Source organism: Nicotiana attenuata, chromosome 8 (assembly GCF_001879085.1).
Source record: "Nicotiana attenuata strain UT chromosome 8, NIATTr2, whole genome shotgun sequence".
In the NCBI taxonomy this organism is placed as follows: Eukaryota; Viridiplantae; Streptophyta; class Magnoliopsida; order Solanales; family Solanaceae; genus Nicotiana; species Nicotiana attenuata.
The window spans coordinates 2,446,351-2,468,490 of record NC_031996.1 but is presented as its reverse complement, the minus strand read 5'-3'; the positions used below and the strand labels follow the sequence as shown (position 1 = coordinate 2,468,490).

Sequence of the window (22,140 nt, the reverse complement as noted above, 5' to 3'; positions counted from 1 at the left end):
TCACGGGCATAAGACTTCGGAATGTAGATTCTTGCAAAGTGAAGTGGACCATCTATTGAAACAAGGGTATCTCACTGAGTTATTTAGTGAGAAAGGTAAGCAAGCCTACATGAAAAATAGGCAAGAACCACCAAAGCCCCCATCACCCAAGAGAACCGTGAATGTTATAAGTGGGGGAGAAGATATTTATGGAGTAACATATACGGCTTCAAATAAAGTTTCCAAAGTAACAGTCACGCACGGGAAGCGAGTGCGACAGACCTTAGAAGATGAAAGTATCACTTTTGATGATACAGATACAGAAGGAGTGATCACCCCCACAATGATGCACTGGTAATATCTTTTTGTACATGACACTAATGTAAAACGAGTTTTGATTGATCCAGGAAGTTCAGTAAATATTATACTACTAAGGGTATTATGTGAAATGCAAGCTGAAGACAAAATGATACCGAAGGCGCATACCTTGTCCGGGTTCGACAATTCAAGTGTAGTAACAAAAGGAGAGGTAGTTCTAACAACTTTTGCTGCGATGTTCTTAAAGAAACTAAAAATTTCAGATAGTAGATATGGAAATGGCTTATAATATGATCATGGGGAGACCTTGGATCCATGATATGGATGCTGTCCCATCAACTCTACATCAAGTTATTAAATTCCCATCTCCATGGGGAATATGCCAAATCAGAGGCGATCAACAAACATCTAGAAACATCAATTCCGTTGCAAATTCAATTGTTAATGGTGGAGACAAATAGCAATTACAGAATTTAGGTAAGGGTACCACGGAGTCAACCTCACCTGAGCAAAAGCAAACAGATGTGGATTCGAGACCTGACACCATTCAAGAACCGGAGGAGAACGAAAATATCAAAACAACGATAGAAGAGCTAGAGGCCGTGGTGTTGTTTATACACTGGCCCGAGAGAAAAGTATACATAGGAGCTAATCTTAGCCCGGAGGTAAAACGTAAATTGATTGAATTTTTAAAAGCTAATGCAGACTGTTTTGCTTGGTCCCATTCTGACATGACAGGGATACTACCGGAAGTCATGACTCATAAGTTGAATGAAGATCCATCATATCCTCCCGTCAAGCAAAAGAAAAGAAAGCAAGGAACTTTCAAAAATAAGGTGATTCAAGAGGAAGTTCAAAAGTTACTAAAAATTGGTTCAATTCGTGAGGTAAAATATCCTAACTGGTTAGCTAATACTGTTGTGGTTCCTAACAAGAACGGTAAGTGGCGAGTCTGTGTAGATTACACAGACCTTAATAAAGCCTGTCCAAAAGATTCTTTTCCTTTACCGCACATAGACCAGTTAATTGATGCCACTGCAGGACATGAGCTATTAAGTTTTTTAGATGCATATTCAGGCTATAATCAAATCAAGATGGATCCAGGTGACAAAGAAAAAACTTCTTTTATAACAGACAGGGGGACTTACTGTTACAAGGTAATGCCTTTCGGTCTTAAGAATGCAGGTGCAACGTATCAAAGGTTGGTCACCCAAATGTTTCAAGAACATTTAGGTAAAACCATGGAAGTATATATAGATGATATGCTAGTTAAAACTCAACATTCAGACGATCATATATCGCACCTATCTGATACGTTTAAAATTTTACGAAAATATAATATGAAGTTGAATCCAGAAAAATGTGCACTTGGAGTGGCATCAGGAAAATTTTTAGGTTTTCTTGTTTCTAACCATGGAATTAAAGTGAATCCTGCACAGATTAAGGCCATTGAAGAAATTCCAGATGTACTTACGAGTAAAAAAGAAGTTCAAAGACTAACTGGGAGAATTGCAGCTCTGGGGAGATTCATTTCCAAGTCTTCAGAAAAATGCTTCAAATTTTTCTCAGCTTTAAAGAAACAGGATCATTTTGAAATGGAACGAAGTATTGTACGGTCANATGTGATAAATGTCAAAGATACGGCAATAATATGCATAGACCAGCTGAGCTACTCCACCCTGTCATAGCTCCGTGGCCCTTTATGAAATGGGGAATGGATATCGTAGGTCCATTGCCACAAGCAAAAGGTCAGGTAAAGTTTCTACTTGTGCTTACAGATTACTTCACTAAATGGGTAGAAGCAGGGGCATTTAAACAGGTGCGGGAGAAAGAAGTTAAAGACTTCATTTGGAGAAACATAATATGTCGTTTTGGGGTACCAAAGGAAATCGTGTGTGATAATGGACCACAATTAATAGGAGCCCAAATCACAGAATTTTTTCAAAGTTGGCAAATTAAAAGGATAACATCTACACCATATAATCCAGTGGGGAATGGACAAGCGGAATCCACGAATAAGGTTATCATCAACAACTTGAAGAAAAGGTTGCAGGATTCGAAAGGTAATTGGCCCGTGGTATTACCTGGGGTATTATGCGCTTATCGTACAACGACAAAAACAAGCACGGGAGAAACCCCATTTTCAATGGTTTATGGTGCGAAGGTTTTGATTCCAGTAGAAATAGGAGAACCAAGCACACGGTACGTTCAAGCAACGGAGGAATCAAATGATGAAGAGATGCGGGTGAATCTTGATTTGTTAGAGGGAAGAAGAGAAGCTGCACTAATAAGAATGGCGGCACAAAAGCAAGTAATTGAACGATATTATAACAGGAAAGCACGCCTCAGATTCTTTAAAATTGGGGACTTCGTGCTTAAAAAGGTGTTCCAATCTACAAAGGCTGCTAATTCAGGAAAGCTGAGTCCAACATGGGAAGGACCCTACAGAGTTCGTGACATTGCAGGAAAAGGAGCATACGAGTTGGAGACAATGGATGGCAAGCTGTTACCCTCACATTGGAATGTTGTCCATCTAAAAAGATACTACTTTTGAAAAAAGTATCCACGGTCAGGTATCTCTATGTTAAAATTCATTTTTTAATCATTAACAATTTTACAAACGATTTTAGATGCTAGGCAAAAACCCTAACTCGTGCCAAATGATGAGTCACGACCTGTACGGCAAAATGGAATATTCTTAAATTCCCAGCCCAGGGTTACAATTAATCTGATGGAAATACACACGGGTTAGGCAGTCTTCATCTCTAATCACACCTCCGAGTCCCGCAAATTTTTCTGTTTCAGGAAAAGGACCAAGTTAAGAGGAAAAACAAGTGCTCGAGGCTTCATACTTCACCGCTCAAACACTTGGGGGACTGTATAATGAACACAGAACAGATACGCGCGGAAAATAGATGCGTAAATCAAGAGACAAGTGTCGAGCAGAGGTTATGGAATCCCAGCATAAGCATACATCATAGTATTCTTTCCCATGAGAACAACAGAGTCACCTCTCAAACTCATGAGAACAATAGAGTCACCTCTCAAACCCTTCCTAATACATGAAGATGGGGTCATGACTATATACTGAAACGGGTTATAAGGGAAAACCTTGTCTAAATTATATTTACTTTGTAAAAATCTGTTATAAGAAAAACAGTTACGAGAAAGTTATAGATGTACTTTAATACATAAAAGCTTGTTCAAGTTCATGAATAAAAACTTGTCAAAGTTGTGGCATACAAAACATGTGTATTCCTATTTCTTTCATCATATTATAACACCATTATGAAGTTGAGACGTCTTCTTCATTAAGTGTCGATATATGAAAAGGGCCCTCTCTTATAAACCTCATGTTAATAACTCATGAGAAGAATCATAAAGCAATTTCAAAGGATAAAAATGCTAAACTATTTTATAACTCCTAAATAGATAAGAAAAAGGCAAGAATAGAACATATTGAAGTACCAAGAAAACTTCTTAAAAAAGACTAAGTAAAACTTAGTCAAGCAAAATGTTTTTACAAGTGCCCCATAATGATAACTGGGGACTTAACCAAAAAATCCCTTAAAAAGGTCAAGGGATAAAACCGCCAATTAATAAAATAAAATAAAAAAACAACAAAGGAGTAAAATATTCAACTTGTCACTAAAGGGGTTGGAACTTCTGAAGTTGCAATGTCAACTTCACTTTGAGAAGCAGCTGTAGGCACGGTAGCAATTTCTGAGGAAGTAGCGGCAGTTGGGCTTGAAGTGTTAAAGTCACCGAGGGAAGCAAGAGTCACAGGAGCTTCAGCTTCCACGGACTGTATCAGTGAAGTTTCACCCTCGGGAGCTGGAATTGTAACATTTTCAACTTCAACAGAAGCGGCTCCTTCATTTAAAGGTTCCTCAGCCACGGGAGTTTCATCTGCCGGAGAAGGAAAGTCAAGTGGTTGTTGAGTCATTTCAATGGTTCTCAAAACCTTGGCCAATTCCGATTCTAAATCAAAGTTTTCTTGACTGGCCTCAGTTAAGGCATCACGGCGGGAGTTTAGAAAGGCCCAGCTCACCTCTGTGTTAAAGTTCTCCTCAAGAAGCTCATAATCCCTTTCCCACGAGGCAAGATCATTTTTTAACATTTTTTAACATTTGATTTTCACCCAAAGTGGGAGCAGAAATTGACAAAGAGGTAGGAACAAACAAAGTGGGTAAGGAAACACTTGAAATTAGAGGAGGAACAGACAGAACAGGAACGGAAGATAAAAGAGGAATTTCATCTAAAACCGGACCTAATTCACCACTTTCGAATCCCTCAATAAAGAGGCGATGAGTGGATTCAGGGGTGTCCCTTGGAATTGTTTCTTCATCAGAGGTAATAGTAACGGGTTTGGAGGTACGAGCAGGAGAGATTTCATTTTCATCCTCAGAAACAATGCGCCTCCTGGTTCTAGGACGAGCTGTCAAAGAGGTATCTTCATCTTCATCAACGTCAGAATCCTCTTCAACCACTTTCCTCTTTGACAGCGTGGCTTGTGTTCTTTCCAAAGCAAGAGGAGTACTGGAAGAAGCTCGAAGGGTGATAGCTACTTCAGCCGACATTCCTCGAATAGCAAATCCTGACAAAAAGAAGGATAAAAAATTAAAAGAGGGGAAAAGAATTTAACACACGAGAAGCAAAAAGGGATGTATACCGTGAGTTTTCACTTTCCAACCATGTTTGTTGGAAATAGATTTCCAAGTTCGTGCCTCCATAGGCACGGCTTTCAAGATAGCATCTACCCAACCACGGAAATTAGGAACGGGTTCCACATCTCCCATGGTTGCTACAAAAAAGCAAAGGAATAATAATAAAATTAGAAAAGAAGTTGAAATAACGAAAGCAGATACGGCAAGGAAGAAAATACTTACGTGCAAAGTTCCATTTCTCAGGAAAAGGAATATTTGATTCACCCACCAAATCAATTGTGGGAACAGCAACAAACCGGGTGTACTAGCCACGGTCGTTATTATCTTCAGGGTTAACCAAAACTCTCTTACTTCTTGCAGATAAGGTAAAAATACCATTGCGGAATAGCTTGGGGTGATAAAGATGAATTCGATGAGGGAAAGTAAAGTCAACATCAGCTTTGGTTGACATATACCTCAAACAAGCTACTGCTCTCTATACGAGGGGACCAACTTGAGCCAAACAAATTTTGAAAAAAATGACAGAAATCAAGTATGACTCGGTCAATAGCAGGAATAAATCCCAAAGTAAAGGGATAAGTGTAAACGAAAGAAAAGCCAACCCTATAAGAAGATATTCTTTGGTGTGGGGTAGGAATAACTATGTGGGTGTCATCTCTCCAATGACAGTCTCTTCGAACAATTTGAATCAAAGGTTCAGTAATTAAAGAGGGATATTTATCAGCTCTCTCTAATTTAATCACTTGGTCACGAAGGGATTCTTTGTCATGTTCGAAAGATAAATCCGTTGGCACAATTTCTTCAACCAGAGGCTCTTGGTTAGACTCAGAAGGTTCTTTGCCCTTAGAAGAGGATCTGTTAGAAAGAGAGCCTCTAGAGATATTGCCAGAACTAGAAGAAGGAGTGATGGAACTAGAGGTACCACCACGAACCGACCCTGTACCACGAAGCGCACCTCCTCTACCTCTTCTATGTCTAGCAGGAGCATTGGGGAAACTATCAAGAATTGGGACTCTTTTAGGGTTAGGATTCGAAGACGACATAGTGAGAAGATATGAACAGAAGGTATGAACTGAAGAAGAAGTGAACGAGAGTAAATAGCAAGAAATTTGGTAAAAAGCTTGTGAAGAAGAAGACAAAGGAAAAAGGGGGCAAGTTTATATATAAACTCAACCGTCGATAATTAAGAAGTGTAATGATGGAAAGCCTATAATAAAGGCAACTATCACTTCGTGAATAGTGGAGTTAAAGAAGCCTTAGAAAAAGGCTGCAAAATCGCAGAACTAATGAGAAGGTGACACGTATATGGTGCATTAAATAGAAGAGACAATTGAAGCGTCGACACTGTCATAGCATTGATTATGGCAAAAATTCCCTTTTTAATGAAGATCAACTTCCCAAATATTTAATTGATAAATAAATGGAAAGCGGGGGGACTATCTGTATTGGGAAAAAACTGAATTTATATTGAAGGTGACGTGGCATGACACGTGGACTGGTCAAATGGTCAAAACATGATGATCAGTTAAGAGGCACGGGCGATATCAGATACGAGGAGAAGAAAGTTAAATAGGCACGAGATGCTATTCAAATGATACGAGTCTCGTATCTATTTAACTTAATTAAAGCCAGGAGGTCAGAAGGAATTGAAGATATGAATCTGATGGCATAAAGGAGTCTAAATTCAGTATTAAATGTCAAATATGTTAGCGAATCAGTATTGAATAGGAATGATTGTGTAACGTTTCATTTAATGTCATTTAATGCTCATAATTGCCTCTTTAAGGCTAAGGCATTATACCTTTTCCTAGAAAAATCAACTATAAAAGGAGGAGGTCTCAGCATTTGTAAGGAGGGGAAAAAAAGATCATTGAGATTACATTGAAATACAAACTTATTTACTGCTTTATTATCCTCAAAAATTTCTTATTCTTTTCGTCTCCTGATTATCAGTAACCCGATTTTTTTTCTTAATTTCTAGTTTTAACCGAAATTCTATTTTTTGGTTAAACAGGCGCATTGCTGCATAAGTGATGTAAGTTATTTGCATGAAGGGCTCTCATGATAGACTCTGCAGGTATCATCATCTCTTTGTTTTCGTACGACATGTTCCCAACACGTCATTGTTGGATTTAGGATTTTTAAAACATGAGTGCACCACTAAAAAAAAGAAAATAGAGGCATGTTAACTCTGCCCCTATCATGGCGGGACACCAATTCATCGAATTTTTGTATTAGATGCTACGGTAATAAGCAAAAGGAAAAATATTGGTTATAAATATAAATATTAATACATATCATTTTTTACTATAGTAATTTATTCATTTATTTATTTCTTTAAATAGTAACACGGCTTAAAAGAATCCCGCATACGCGAACGATTTTTTAGATAAGTTGAATGCCAAAGTTTTGAGTATTGTGGCTGGAAAAAACTTACCCACACCTGGTGTATACACCAACTCTAGGTAAGTTAACCATAGGAAATAAACTATTCTACTAGAGTTGTTTTTTTATTTTTTATTTTTTTTTGTTTTAAGAAAGGCAATAAACAGTATGTCAAAGCTAATAAACTACAAGAGTTCTTTTACTACAATATTTACTAAAAAGCTTTTAGGGTTAGCCGTCTTTATTTGAGGACAATGCATACACACCTCATCAAGTAACATCTCCTTTATCAGAAGCAAATTTTCACGTCTTTTATGATTATTCATACAATGTTTCTTATATTAAATAATTATTTCATATTATCAACTTATCTGGAACTTTCTTTGTTTAAAGATGATGCCTTTGATTTGGATATGATCGACTCAAATGTCTCATTTTTAACCTTGTTGGAAGGTGTTGATAAAACTACACAGGTATTTTAACAATACTTTCTTGTACATGAATCCTGTAGGAATGGTGCAGTTATATTTGAAAATTTTTACTATTCTAATTTTTTTGGGTGTAGCTATCATCTACAAGTACGTGGAAATCAGGACCAAATTACAATTGAAGTGCTATGACTCGGCTGCGGTTAACAATATTCATTGCTGCATTTACAGTTTTGGCAAAGCAGCGGAAGACATTAGATTGGCCACTGGAAATCTTTGATATTAGAGACTTTTGAGAAGGAGATGCTAGTGAACTTGGTTGATCTGATTTGTAAACAGTAATAGCATTTTACATACAATTGTGAACTAAGAAACAATTATGAATAATGATTGGATTTTGTCATGTAAGAAAAATACCTGCTTTTGTTATTGTTATCTTTTTAAAATGAGTATTTGTCGTGGAACAACAGAATAGCTAGAATTCTAATAAGATTATTATTATATTTATATCATTTAAGATTACAAAAATTAGATGAAGTTAACTATGGTTAAATACTACTAATTAATAATTAAATAAGATGACAACTGTCATTTAATTATTGGTTTGGTGTATACACCGGGTGCGGGTAAGTTTTTTCCTATTGTGGCTTGCTTAATTAAGTTTTTTTCTTCTATCGTGTGTTACTCCTCCTCATGTTCAACTTGTTTTCCATTTTTACTTGTCTGGCTGGGATGTGGTAGTCATCAACTCTTTTTCGAACCCATACTTTACTTGTTTGCGATGCTTCGTCGATAGATGCCACGTGCCCTTTATATCTTTTTTTGGGGGTCCGGTACCCGCATTGGAGCCCGGCTATATCCAGGTACGCGCTACATAGGGCCCCATTCGGGGGAAGCTCTCCCTACCAAGAATTTTTCCATACCCAGGGCTCGAACTCGAAACCTCTGGTTAAGGGAAGAAAATTCTCATGCACCACATCCTTTAGTGATATGTGTCCTTTATATCTATCATAATGAAATTTTACACTATGAAGTTACCTAGCAAATAATTTATCTTGTTTTCAAGATTATAAATTTCACTTGTATATATTATTCCTCATTAGAATAATTAGGGGCGGATGGAGAGTAGAACTTATGGGTTCGGTCGAACTCAGTAGCTTTAGTCAAAATCATATTTTTATTTTAAAAAATTCATTAAATATGTACACATTATTAATTTAGAACCTAATAATTTAAAAAATTTAGAATTCCCAAGTCATAAATTTTAAATCATGATTCTGTCTCTGAGAATAATTATTTTGTCGACATCAAGAAATTGAAGTTTGACCAACTTGCTTGCTGGGAAAACTATTATATATTATCAACAATCAAAATATATCCACTGGGACACGTTGCCAAATCAAATAATGTACGAAAAACAATAGACTTGGACATTCTTGTTAGCATCATCTTAGACTTTAGTTCTTTATTTCATTTTTTTTTTTTTCCATCAATGGGTGCCAGACTGCTCATACTATTTGTAAATGAATTGAACTTAAATTATATATATCAATCGTGTAACGAATTTTAATATTAAAATATTATTTAATCTGTTATAATAGGTTACTTATCGTTTATTTTAGTAAGTTGTCATATATTTGGATAATGCATGTTTGTCGCTTCTTTCTCACTATTTTTTGAGCCGAGTGTTTATTGGAAACATCATCTCTATCTTCACGAGATAGAAATAAAGTCTGTGTACACATTACCTTTCTCAGATCTCATGACTTATGAAATTATACTGGATTTGTTTTTATTGTCGTTGTTATTATTATCGTTGTTTCTGAGTTAATAGTGTGGAACGACTTCTATAAAATTACTAGTAATAAATCTGTCAACAACACATGAATGTGAATAATATAGTACTACAATCAGAGGCGGAGTCAGGTTTCAAGTTTATGGGTTCGGGATTCGAGTCGTTTTAAGTTACTAGGTTTCAAATTAATAATTTATACATATTCAATAAATTTTTTAAGATAAATATAGGGTTTGAATCAAAGCTATTGGGTTCGGTCGAACCCGCTCCTGACATTCTAGCTCCGTCCGTGACTACAATTGGGACAAAGTAATACCCAATAATAAAATGATGACATTCGTCAATTGGACTTTGCGTGGTGTAAGACGTGATGTGACATGCCTTGTATATTATATGGGTCCTCGTTTGTATGCCGAGGTACACGTTTTTTTCTTGTCGCATAGTAAGGCCCGTTTGGCCTTAAAAAAAATTCATTTTCTTCCGAAAATTTTTCACTTTTTCGAAATTAGTGCTTGACCATAAAATTTTTAATTTTCAATTAACGATAAATTTTGAAATTTTTCGAATATCTGAAAAACTCCAAAAAGGTTATTTTTCAAAATTTTCACTTCAGATTACTAACAAAAATTCAAAAATAGCCCAAAATTGTTTTCATGTCTAAACATAACTCTAATTTTCAAATACCATTTTTACTTGATTTTTATTTTTACTTTTTTCGGAATTTAATAATTCTTATGTCCAAACGCCCACTAAGCTTGTAGCAACACGTTTTAGCCTATCGGGGAGTGAAATAGAACATGAAACCATAAGCTCTCAAGCAATGGAAGAAGCCAGGGAGATGATCGTGTGCCTGTTGAAGAATGAGCCGACGACTCATAAGTAGTGGTTCGGTTAAGGGAATCCACCGAAATCGTAGCGAAAACAAGTTGAATATTAATTGAAAAGTTTAATGTTAACTTAATTTAAACATAAGATATTTTTAAAATAAATTAAATAGAAAAAGATTATCACAAGAGAATAATACAAGCATAAATTCACAGAAAATGATATAAGTTAGGAGTAGACCTTAATTGCTGTTTCATTACATCTTATCTTGTATGTAAGTGTGATTTAAAAATTTCTACTTTAGATTATCTTATATTGAGCTAGAATGAAATAAATTCTGATAGAACAAAACGGATATAAATATTAACAATTTCAATTATTTTTTGAATTAAGACGTATAATTGAATGAGCAATAAACTATCTACACGTGTAAAAGCTAAAGTTTGATGTTCACACTGTGGGGCCCGCAGTCTATTATCCTAATTGGAGAATAAATTCTCAAGTCTCAACATTGCAAGGTCCAATTCGTTTGATGTGCTATTTTAGTTTCCCCGCACAATAATATAACTTAAGGAATGGATAGTTCTAGAGCTAAAGTGACGTTCGAATTAGGAATTTCATTTGTTTAAGACAACGATACAAAGAAAAAAAAAAGAAAATGATATTGAATATCCTCTCTCAAAATAAAAACTAAAAAAATATATATTTTTTTTTTTTATATTTTGTGTGTGTGTATAAAAGAATTATACAAATTTATACACTTTTTCGGTTACCAAATATAAATAGTTTATTGCACGGGCTACAAGTGAAAAAAAATAAAAAAGGAGACGATACTCTAATAATATGGCGGTATAGATGAGATCTTCCATATTTGATTAGAATTCTCGGGTATTGAGTTTTAAGAATGAGTCAAGAGCGTTTATTGGAAGCAGTCTCTCTACCTCCACAAGGTCTAGGTAAGGTCTGCGTACACACCATCTTCCACATCTATTACGTGAAATTACACTAAGTATATTGTTATTGTGATGGTTGTTGAGTTTTAAGAATATATTTTTTGATAGTGAGTGCTTCTCCTTAAATAGATATTGTTGCTCCCTAACGCACACGCAAGTATACGTGGTCGACAAGTAATATATGATTGTAAGTCCAGATATCTTACCCACAGGGACTTGTGATTAACTATCAACTAAATTAAACCAAACAATTAATCTATTCAAGTGAATCCAAAGTATGAATATTTAACTAAAGATAATCTAGAGTAATAAACTGAGAAACAAAGAAAACAAGTTGGTGAATTATAGAGACGAACTCAATCTGAGTGAATATTCTAGAGCTATGGGTTGGCTAACAATCCCGTTGAGTTTTCTACCTAAATTGTCTAATTAATTTATCTAGTTTATTGGTTGACGGGGTTAATATTGCTCGTAGCCTTCTCCCGAAGTACAACTCGCCTATTCAAGCTAACCTAACGCCTATATTCCTATGGAATTAGGATTAACAAGAACGCATTTATAATTCCCGTATAATAACCAAGCAAGGCAATTAGGTATATTCCTATCCTAACCGCAAATCCGCTCCCCCTAAGAGTTAAGATCTTGCTCTACTCAATCTTATATGCAATCTAGAATTCCCTCTTCCGAGTTCAATCCTAGATTCGTAGATAGTATTCAATTGGTGATCAAGCAATCAAATAATTAAGCGCAAGATTGAATAAATAAACCAATATGATAAAATAATAAGAACAATTCAAGCTTCAAACTACAACGTTCATGTAGCACCCAACAACTCTAGAACAAATAAACTATGAAACTAAAAGAAGAGAAGAGAAGAAAAACTAGTTGGAAGCCTTCTCCAAGCGTGGTGTGTGTTCCCCCACGTGAAACTCCCTTCAAAATATGTTAGATATCACCAAAGTGGCGTCCTCCCCTTCAAAAATAGGTTTAGTCTTGCTTTTATACGTGTTGGGTAGGTCTTGGGCCGAAATAACCTTGTCCCGGGCGAAATAGGACACATTTCACGTCACCGACGCCCATCCCGGTGCCAGGCGCCTCCATAGCGCCCAAATATTTGTGCATACTGTTTTTGGCGCCACAGGTGGCGCCAGGCGCTGCCTGTGGCGCCCAACTGACCCTTTTTTCCCGGTTTCGTTCGTTTTGGCTCAAATCTTGCGCGTTTGGCCCCGTTCCTTTAGGAATTTGGAAAAACGTAAAACATGAAAGTTGTAGCCCTTTGAGTTAGATTTCCAACCATATATTGTGGAGACCAAATGGAGTTCTGAGCAAAAAGTTATATCCATTTTACTAGAAAGTGTGCAATATGCCTACTCGATTCTTCGTTCGCTCTAACTATCATCTGTTGACCTCCAAACACGATTCCAGCTTAATTCCTTGAGCTTTTACTCAGACTTCAAAGCTCCAAATCACTTGAATTCATTCCATAACATCTATATAGCTCGGAATCACTCCTACAAGGCATAAAACAGACAGTTAGTGCAAGACACTAGCGATTAAAGCTCAAACTCAATCAAAGTGCAATAAATTTGAGTGTAATAATCGACTAAAATACACAATTATAGCCTATCATCAACACCCCACACTTAAACGTTGCTCGTCCTCGAGCAATGGGACTATCTAATAAACCCCCCAACTACGTACAAGTTTCAATTATAGAGGAGCACTTTAACTTTTACCCACACACTATACCCTAGACTATGATCAATACCGGCACACAAGCATGAACACACAAAAATTCACATTATTCCTGTCTAAGCATGCCCAAGCATAATATTTCACTTCAATCAATTCCAACAACCTATTTGTCACCACCCAACCTCAAAAGCCGACTTGTAACCACTAAGCACCCTCAATTCATGCACTTACCTAACAAGAAAGTTTACAACATTACCAATCATTCATGAGATCATGTGCCCTCACCAACAAACAAAAGAGTGACTATAGATAGTCCATACATTCAAATATACTTTTGAATATAGATTAAGAACATCGCACAATTTAACCAAATTCACTCACTCTCACAAAGAATTCATATGCATCCCGTGGTCGTACCATAAGCTTGCCCGTAGTGTATATCTTTACTAATTTAAGCTAGCCAAAATTAGGATCAGTTAGGACTTTTAGGTTGTAATGTAGGCTAAGGGACGGGTATGATACAATTAGAAATAGTGGCTAACCCTCCTAAGCACTTTAATACACTACATTTACAATTCAAGCTCATATTCTTCTCAACCAAATCACTTGCCATATACAACATAGCCCTTACGTTCATTCAAGCACTTCTATACTCCCACTAGCACAAATTATTAAGAATTGGAGGTGTTTTCTACATACTTTCACTATCATTTTTTTTCCTTTCTTTCAATTTTTCTTTTCCTTTCTCTTTTTTTTTTCTTCACACACTCCATACAATAAAGTTCCTTGGCTAGTGTCTTTGATTTCAACTTTAGTGCACCAACGGGCCCTTCCATGGTTCCACTCGAAAGCTACTCCCCGATCTTTAACCTTACTTCTTTTAGCGACTAAGTGCCTTAGGAGGTAAGGATCCAATCAATATCAAAGTATGGCTTGTAATGTGGGTGCCAAAGAAAGGTCTATAGGCTCAAAGGGGCTAGCAACGGAAAATTTTATTTTTATGTGACAAGCACATCCATGATCAAGCAAGAAAATGCCTACGTCATCTCCTAGATTAGCACACTTACAATTTCGCTTCAATTAACACGCGAGGCAAGTTCTAGACTACACAGGATAGCATAGAAAATCACAATTCCTCACACACACGTTGCACATGACTCAATCAAGACGGTTCTATTCAACTCTCAAGTCAAGTAAGCACACATAATTAAGAAATTTAAGCAATATTGCACTACGTAGCATACAAATCAAACAACTGAGAACAGGCGTCACAAAATAGGCTATTTACTTTACTTAGGCTTCACAATTCAAACCAAATACACGGGAAAATAGAATGTATGTCATAGCCTAATGTGCCAGCATCAACCATGTCAATGAGTATCTCGGAGCGACTCAGTTTCTTCCTAAACTACTCCTAAAAAAAATAAAGTACCCGATTCGAGCTACACCCTTGAAAAAGAACCGGCGCCCAAAGAAAAACCAAGGGATACTACCTAACTATCCTAAAAAAAAACTTTTTGGTATTTTTAATCGGACTTTTATCCCTCAAGAAAATTGTCCAAAAGATCCATCGTCGGGAAAAGTCCGAACTTTCTCTAAATTTTTTATTTTTTTTTAAACAAAAACTACTACACTAAGAACGAGTACTACAACTACACTAAGATAGCACAGAAAATCACCCAGACAATCTCCTCACCCCACACTTAAAATTGTGCAATGTCCTCAATGCACACTAAAAATAACAGAGGGTAAAAGAAACTCCCTGGTAGGCCAAAGGCCGAAGAATTAGCAGCTCACGGGATACTCAGACTTCTCCCTGGTATGATCCCTTGTGCGGGTACCTCACACTTAGTTTCAACCACCTGCTCGCTTTTGCACATGCCTCTTGGCTTTGATTCCATGCTCGTACTCCTACAAAATACAAAAGTAATACTACAAAAAAAATATTAACACAATAAAATAAAATAAAAGAAAAGAAAAGAAAAAAATTTGGGTTGCCTCCCAACAAGCGCCTTATTTAACGTCGCGGCACGACGCCATCACTTTCACCACTTTTCCTTCCACTTTGAGGATATGAATTGCGCCCCTAGTTTTGCATCAATTTTCGTGTCACGTTCTTGGGGCGGTGGTGTGAAAATAAATGAACCAAGCAATAGGTATTGTATCTTGCACTTTTTGGCCTTTAAGTGAGGAATGTCGTTTTGTCTCCTTGACATCACAAATTTCAGAATATAAATACTTTGTTCTTCATCCATTGACTCCTCCATATGCTCGGCTGGATCAATTCCCATGTCACCAACCAAACACAATGTTGAAAAGTGTTTAGAATGAGGTCCAATACGCTCCAACTCCAAAATTGCATTATCTTTGACATCCTCAATTTTGCACTCTTCCTCAACCTCGGCATCATCAACAAAAACATGGTCTAGTGATTGGTATTCTCGTTTTAGCTCCTCAATTTGGCCTAGAAGATCTTTTTCAGCTTCACACAACTCATCACTAAATTGTTGAGCGCTACACGCATCAATCTTTGCACTCAATTCTGCATCCACGTCGCGAATAGAGCTGCCAAATTGGTCGATTTCTTGCCTGAGCTCAGTTCTTCCTTCTATTAGTTGTTCTGTCATATTTGAAAGACTATCACGTAGAAAGTCATGAGATTTTATCAGTTGAGCTTGTTCCTCTAGCCAAGATTGGCTCACTATATCCGTTTCTTCTAAATTATCTTCTAGTGGGAACTCGCTCTCTTCAGCCACTTCTTTCGCATCGGCCTTCATTCTCATGATTGCTGCACTAATTCTTTGTGCAGCCTTTCGAATTTCATCTTGTTGCTCGACTACTTGCCTCATCATGTCCATAGTACGAGCCATGCTTTCCATATGCTCCACTTCCTTGCTCCTATCAAACTCATAAACATTATTAGAAATATTATAATAAGAACTCTGAGAAGGATAATAAGAATTAGGACAACCATCCCAATGGCCACCTTGACCACCACACATATTACAAAAATTCCACACATCAAATTGAGATGCACAATTTTGCCACAAGTGTGGTCCTCCACAATATGGACAAGGATCACTATAATAAGAATAACCAATATTTGACCAATTCTCATTCCAAGATGCCATGTCAACAAAGATAATAAAATATTAAAAAAAAAAACTTGAATAGGCAAAAAGTAAAAATCTAATCTAGTAGAATAGTTAATTTCTAAGTCCCCGACAACGGCGCCAAAAACTTGTTGCTCCCAAACGCGCACGCAAGTATACGTGGTCGACAAGTAATATAGGATTTTAAGTCCAGATATCGTACCCACAGGGACTTGTGATTAACTATCAACTAAATTAAACCAAACAATTAATTTATTCAAGCGAATCCTAAAGTATGAATATTTAACTAAAATTTAATCTAGAGTAACAAATTAAGAGATTAAAGAAAACAAGTTGGTGAATTATAGAGACGAAGTCAATGTGAGTGAATATTCTAGAGCTATGGGTTAGCTAACAATCCCGTTGAGTTTTCTACCTAAATTGTCTAATTAATTTATCTAGTTTATTGGTTGACGGGGTTAATATTGCTCGTAGCCTTCTCCCGAAGTACAACTCGCCTATTCAAGCTAACCTAACGCCTATATTCCTATGGAATTAGGATTAACAAGAACGCATTTATAATTCCCGTATAATAACCAAGCAAGGCAATTAGGTATATTCCTATCCTAACCGCAAATCCGCTCCCCCTAAGAGTTAAGATCTTGCTCTACTCAATCTTATATGCAATCTAGAATTCCCTCTCCCGAGTTCAATCCTAGATTCGTAGATAGTATTCAATTGGTGATCAAGCAATCAAATAATTAAGCGCAAGATTGAATAAATAAACTAATATGATAAAATAATAAGAACAATTCAAGCTTCAAACTACAACGTTCATGTAGCACCCAACAACTCTAGAACAAATAAACTATGAAACTAAAAGAAGAGAAGAGAAGAAAAACTAGTTGGAAGCCTCCTCCAAGCGTGGTGTGTGTTCCCCCACGTGAAACTCCCTTCAAAATATGTTAGATATCACCAAAGTGGCGTCCTCCCCTTCAAAAATAGGTTTAGTCTTGCTTTTATACGTGTTGGGTAGGTCTAGGGCCGAAATAACCTTGTCCCGGGCGAAATAGAACACATTTCACGTCACCGGTGCCAGGCGCCCTCCATAGCGCCCAAATATTTGTGCATACTATTTTTGGCGCCACAGGTGGCTCCAGGCACTGCCTGTGGCGCCCAACTGGCCCTTTTTTCCCGGTTTCGTTCGTTTTGGCTCAAATCTTGCGCGTTTAGCCCCGTTCCGTTTGGAATTTGGAAAAACGTAAAACATGAAAGTTGTGGCCCTTTGAGTTAGATTTCCAACCATATATTGTGGAGACCAAATGGAGTTCTGAGCAAAATGTTATATCCATAGTGTGCAATATGCCTACTCGATTCTTCGTCCGCTCTAACTATCATCCGTTGACCTCCAAACACGATTCCGGCTTAATTCCTTGAGCTTTTACTCAGACTTCAAAGCTCCAAATCACTTGAATTCATTCCATAACATCTATATAGCTCGGAATCACTCCTACAAGGCATAAAACACACAGTTAGTGCAAGACACTAGCGATTAAAGCTCAAACTCAATCAAAGTGAAGTAAATTTGAGTGTAATAATCGACTAAAATACACAATTATAGCCTATCATCAGATATACAAAATTAAATTAATTGGGTCGGTAGATTCCGGATATCATATGCTAAAAAAAAATGCACTCCTTTAATTTACCTTCTTATTATTCTTATTTTTTTATGCTGAAGTGTTAGTAAATACGTCTTGGTCCCAAAAGCTTTCTTTCTGTTTAAATATTATAGTCACACTTCTTTATAACAATCATCATTTATAGTAGTACTTTACTATTTGACTAATTATTCCTTGAAACTAATTTTCGTGTTATGATATAATATATATTGTTCTTATAATAATATTTTATTATAGCAATCAAAAAATATCAAAACAAATAAAAGTATTATGGAAAGATTTGACTGTATATCCAAATTCTAAAGGAATAAAACAGAGAATTGGGTTTCCTTTTATCAGAGAGTGCTTTGCCATAGGACAAGTTGGCAACTTATATTATTGTATATAACATGACAAAAGTAGGTCGTGATTTATTTTTCTTTGATCTGTCTTTCTTTCCAACCCGATTGAGAAGTACAATTAATTTGCTTAAATAGTTAGAATAAAGATTTAGGACCAAAAATAATTAGGATGGGAAGGACACGTTACCATTTTTACTTTGTTAAAATTGTAACTATCTTAGGGGTCATATGGTTGGTGGGATAAAGGCAATCGAAAATTTTTATTAAATATATATATTAATATTGTGAGAAAAACGGATAAATAAGAAAAAATGACAACACTCTAGCATAATGGTTATGTTCTTGATTTTTCTCTAAGGGGTTAGAGGGTCGAACCTCAAGTAGCACGTATTTTTCACAAATATTTGAGAGAGCCTTTGTATTTAAAAATTGTGATTAAGTAGAACTGAATTCAAGACTTTTTCTAACTTAAGTCTCAACAAAACCAATGGACTAAGGCTTTTTTGTCTATAAATTTGATACTCGTTCTTTTATAAATTTCGACACCACTTATTAAAATTTCTGCATGTACCCATAAAGGATAATAATCTCGGGATAAAATATGAGATTATTTTATCTTGTATTTGATTATGAGTATTAATTAGTCTCGGAATTCATTTCGTACTAAAATGTCGGGATTAGCTATCCCATATAAAAAGCGGAATACGTAATCACATGAGCTATTCCAACGCATGGCATATTCTTATCTATACCATCCCACCAACTAAACGACAAAATTTTCAACTCTTTTCTAATGGTATTAATTAGCATTTGCCAAAAGCAAAAACAAAGAGTTGAGTACTTAAATAAGGACCATTACGCAAGCATTAATTTAAATAAAATTTAGGAAGGCCAGTCAAACAAAAGTAATATCTTTGTTTAATTGCTACTTAAGTTAAGTACTTAAGTTTACATTATTACCACTAAAACGGAAAAACTGTCGCTACGTTCCAGCTTGCTCTTTTAAATGAAAGACGTAATTAAGCTATGAAAGCTTAATTAATCACAATAAGTCAATAATACACAAATTGTGATATCTACAAGTAAATTAATAAAGTATCCATATAAAGAGAAAAATTAAATGCTATATACGTTGAACTTAAAACACTTGTAGGCTTTACTTGGCAAAGTAAATTTTCTAAGCGGCAACTGTCCGATTTTAAATTTTGCATATACGGTCAGACCTCTATATAACAACTATTTATTATTAAAGTCAGATGTTTCCGGAGTCCATTTTAACATTATGTTATAATATATATTTTCTATAATAGCACTTCACTATAGCAGCCAAAAAATAACTGAACAACGAGACTGTTATAGAGAGGTTTGACTGTAAGCTAAACAATAAACATATACTACCAACAATTGTGGCGGAATGAATGAGATTCTTTATTATTAATCAAATGCAGAGGCGAAGCCAAAATTTGAAGTTATTGGGTTCAATATTCTAACCTTTTTATGTTATTGGGTTCTAAAGGAAGAATTTATACCTATTCAATAAATATTTTAAGACAAATACGGTTTACTATTGGGTTCGGTCGAACCCGTTACCAAAACTGTGGCTCCGCCCCTTATCAGATGTATCAGTTCGAGCTCTATTAACCAAAAATATTAGTTCGACGTATGAGAATGAAAAAATCCGATAAAGAGCGCTTTCTTTATACAATATGATCTAAAGTAATTAGACCAATAAGTTTAGAATGTTAGATAATTAATACTAATAAGAGAAAAGAAATGTATTACAATGAACAAGATCAAACTTCATTATATACTCTCCACGTGACCCATATATCACGAGTTCACGTCTTGAAAACAGTCATTAATATTTGTATTAAAATAGACTTTCAACGTCACGCTCCTTGGAGTGTGGCCCTTGCACTACAGACCCTTATAGAAATGCAGGAAAAGACTGCGTACAATAAACTCTACAGTCCGACTCTTCTCCAGACCCTGCGCAAAGAATTTAGTGCACCGGACTGTCCTTTTTTCTTTCAAGGACAACACAACAAAAGATAAAAATAATAACTAAATACTGCCTTTGTATATATCCAAACCTCACAATAATTCAATGTACCAAGAATCAAATAAAACACAATTGAGAAGGAAAAAAAAAAACAAACAAAAAGAGAAAGAAAACCAAACTATAAGTAACTATAATTTAGTATTTTCTCTCTCTCTCTCTTTTTTTTTTTTTTTTTTTGGACTATTTTCCACTAAGGAGAAACGACGAATCCTCCCAAAACTATAGTCAAAACAATTGACATCAATACAGCTGAAGGAGTAAATGCTTTTACTGCAGAATTCTTGCTATTGGTTGATGAACCAGTAGGTGACTGAATATCCGCCGGCGGAGAGTTTCCGCCGCCAGTTGTCGGAGCAATACTTCCCGGCGGTGACTTCCCTGGTGATTCCGGCGTGCTTGATGCCGGAGGAGATGAAGTTGGAGATGATGATGAGCCACTCCATGAAGGCGATGGAGCTGTTATGTCTCCGGATGGTGAAATTCTCGCCGGTGCCGGAGATGTAGCCGGCGACGGCGAAGATGATGGACTGTTGATTGACGGCGCATGAGATGTTGACGGAGATATAGCTGGAGAAGATGCTGGAGTTGGAGCATTTCCTGGTGATGAAGTAGGTGTTTGATTTACAGGAGCAGGAACTGGAGATGTCGCCGGAGGTGTCGCCGGAGATATTGCCGGAGTTGGAGCATTTCCTGGAGATGAACTAGGTGTTTGGTTTACAGGAGCAGGAACTGGAGATGTTGCCGGAGGTGTCGCCGGAGATGTTGCCGGAGGAGAAGCTACAGGACCATGAGCTGGAGTTGAGGGGGTAGGTGGTGTAGGAGAAGAAGGAGGAGTTCTAATAGCTAAAACAACAATAATTAATTTTTGTGATCCTTTTTCACAATCATTTTTATTTCCACTAATAAAAAAGAAAGGACCAGAACGATCAAATTTGAATATAGAATTCCCATCATCCATTTTCTTGATCGGATTATTTGTGTTGCACTTGTCATAATCATCCTTGTTTACCACTAATACTGAATTTGATCCTTTCTTGTACTTGAACACTACATAAACCAAAAAAAAATAAAAAAAATCAATAAGCTAAAATAAAAATACAGAAATGATCATACAATTCAATCCAAACTTAAAATATACGAGCATATTTTTAGATAAGATGATCACACATTTCAATCAGAACTTCAAGATTATGAGCTCATGTTTTAGACGAGATGGTCAATAATCATACAATTCAATCAAAACTTCAAGATTACGAGCACATGTTTTAGATTAGATGGTCAATCATACAATTTCAAAAAGAATAAATAATCAAGACTATGAGCACATGTTTTAGACGAGATGGTCAATCATACAATTCATTCACAACTTAAAAAATAGAAACACATCTCTTCAACGGGATGATCATACAAATCAATCAACAACACCAACAACAACAAATCCAGTGAATCCCACAAGTGGGGTTTTGAGAGAATAGTATGTATGCATGCGTTATCTCTATCCTGAGAGGGCAGAAAGACTGTTTCTGAGATCATACAAGTCAATCAGAACATAAATATTTACGAGCACATCTTATAAACGAGATGATCACACGATTCAACAGAACTTACGTAGAATGTCATTGACCGAGAATCGCATTCGTTCAGCCCAATTGTTGTAATTTTCAGAAGGGTTAGGAACCCAACCATCTTTTCCACCAACGTAGAATTGATAAGCATAAGAAGAGCTAATCAAACAAGCTAAGAAAATCAATAGAAGATGTTTATGCAAAGCCATGAATTATAGTAACAATTTCTTTGATATATATAAATATAGAGAAGAGAAGATGAGTGATGAGAAAAAGAGAGAAAAAGGAAACTGAAATTCAGAACAATAGTAAGAGGAAATTTTGTAGGCTGATGTTGAGGTTTAAGGAATGAG

At 36.1% G+C, this 22,140-nt stretch overlaps 1 protein-coding gene across 1 annotated transcript; it reads right to left on the bottom strand.

Annotated features, from left to right (window-relative positions):
* On the bottom strand, positions 20,215-22,140 carry LOC109230734 (early nodulin-like protein 2). The gene is made up of 2 exons (XM_019396144.1): positions 21,831-22,140; positions 20,215-21,269 (listed from the first exon to the last, which is right to left on the bottom strand). The coding sequence occupies exons 1-2, from the start codon at positions 21,994-21,996 to the stop codon at positions 20,413-20,415; spliced, it is 1,023 nt and encodes a 340-aa protein (XP_019251689.1). The 5' UTR covers positions 21,997-22,140; the 3' UTR covers positions 20,215-20,412.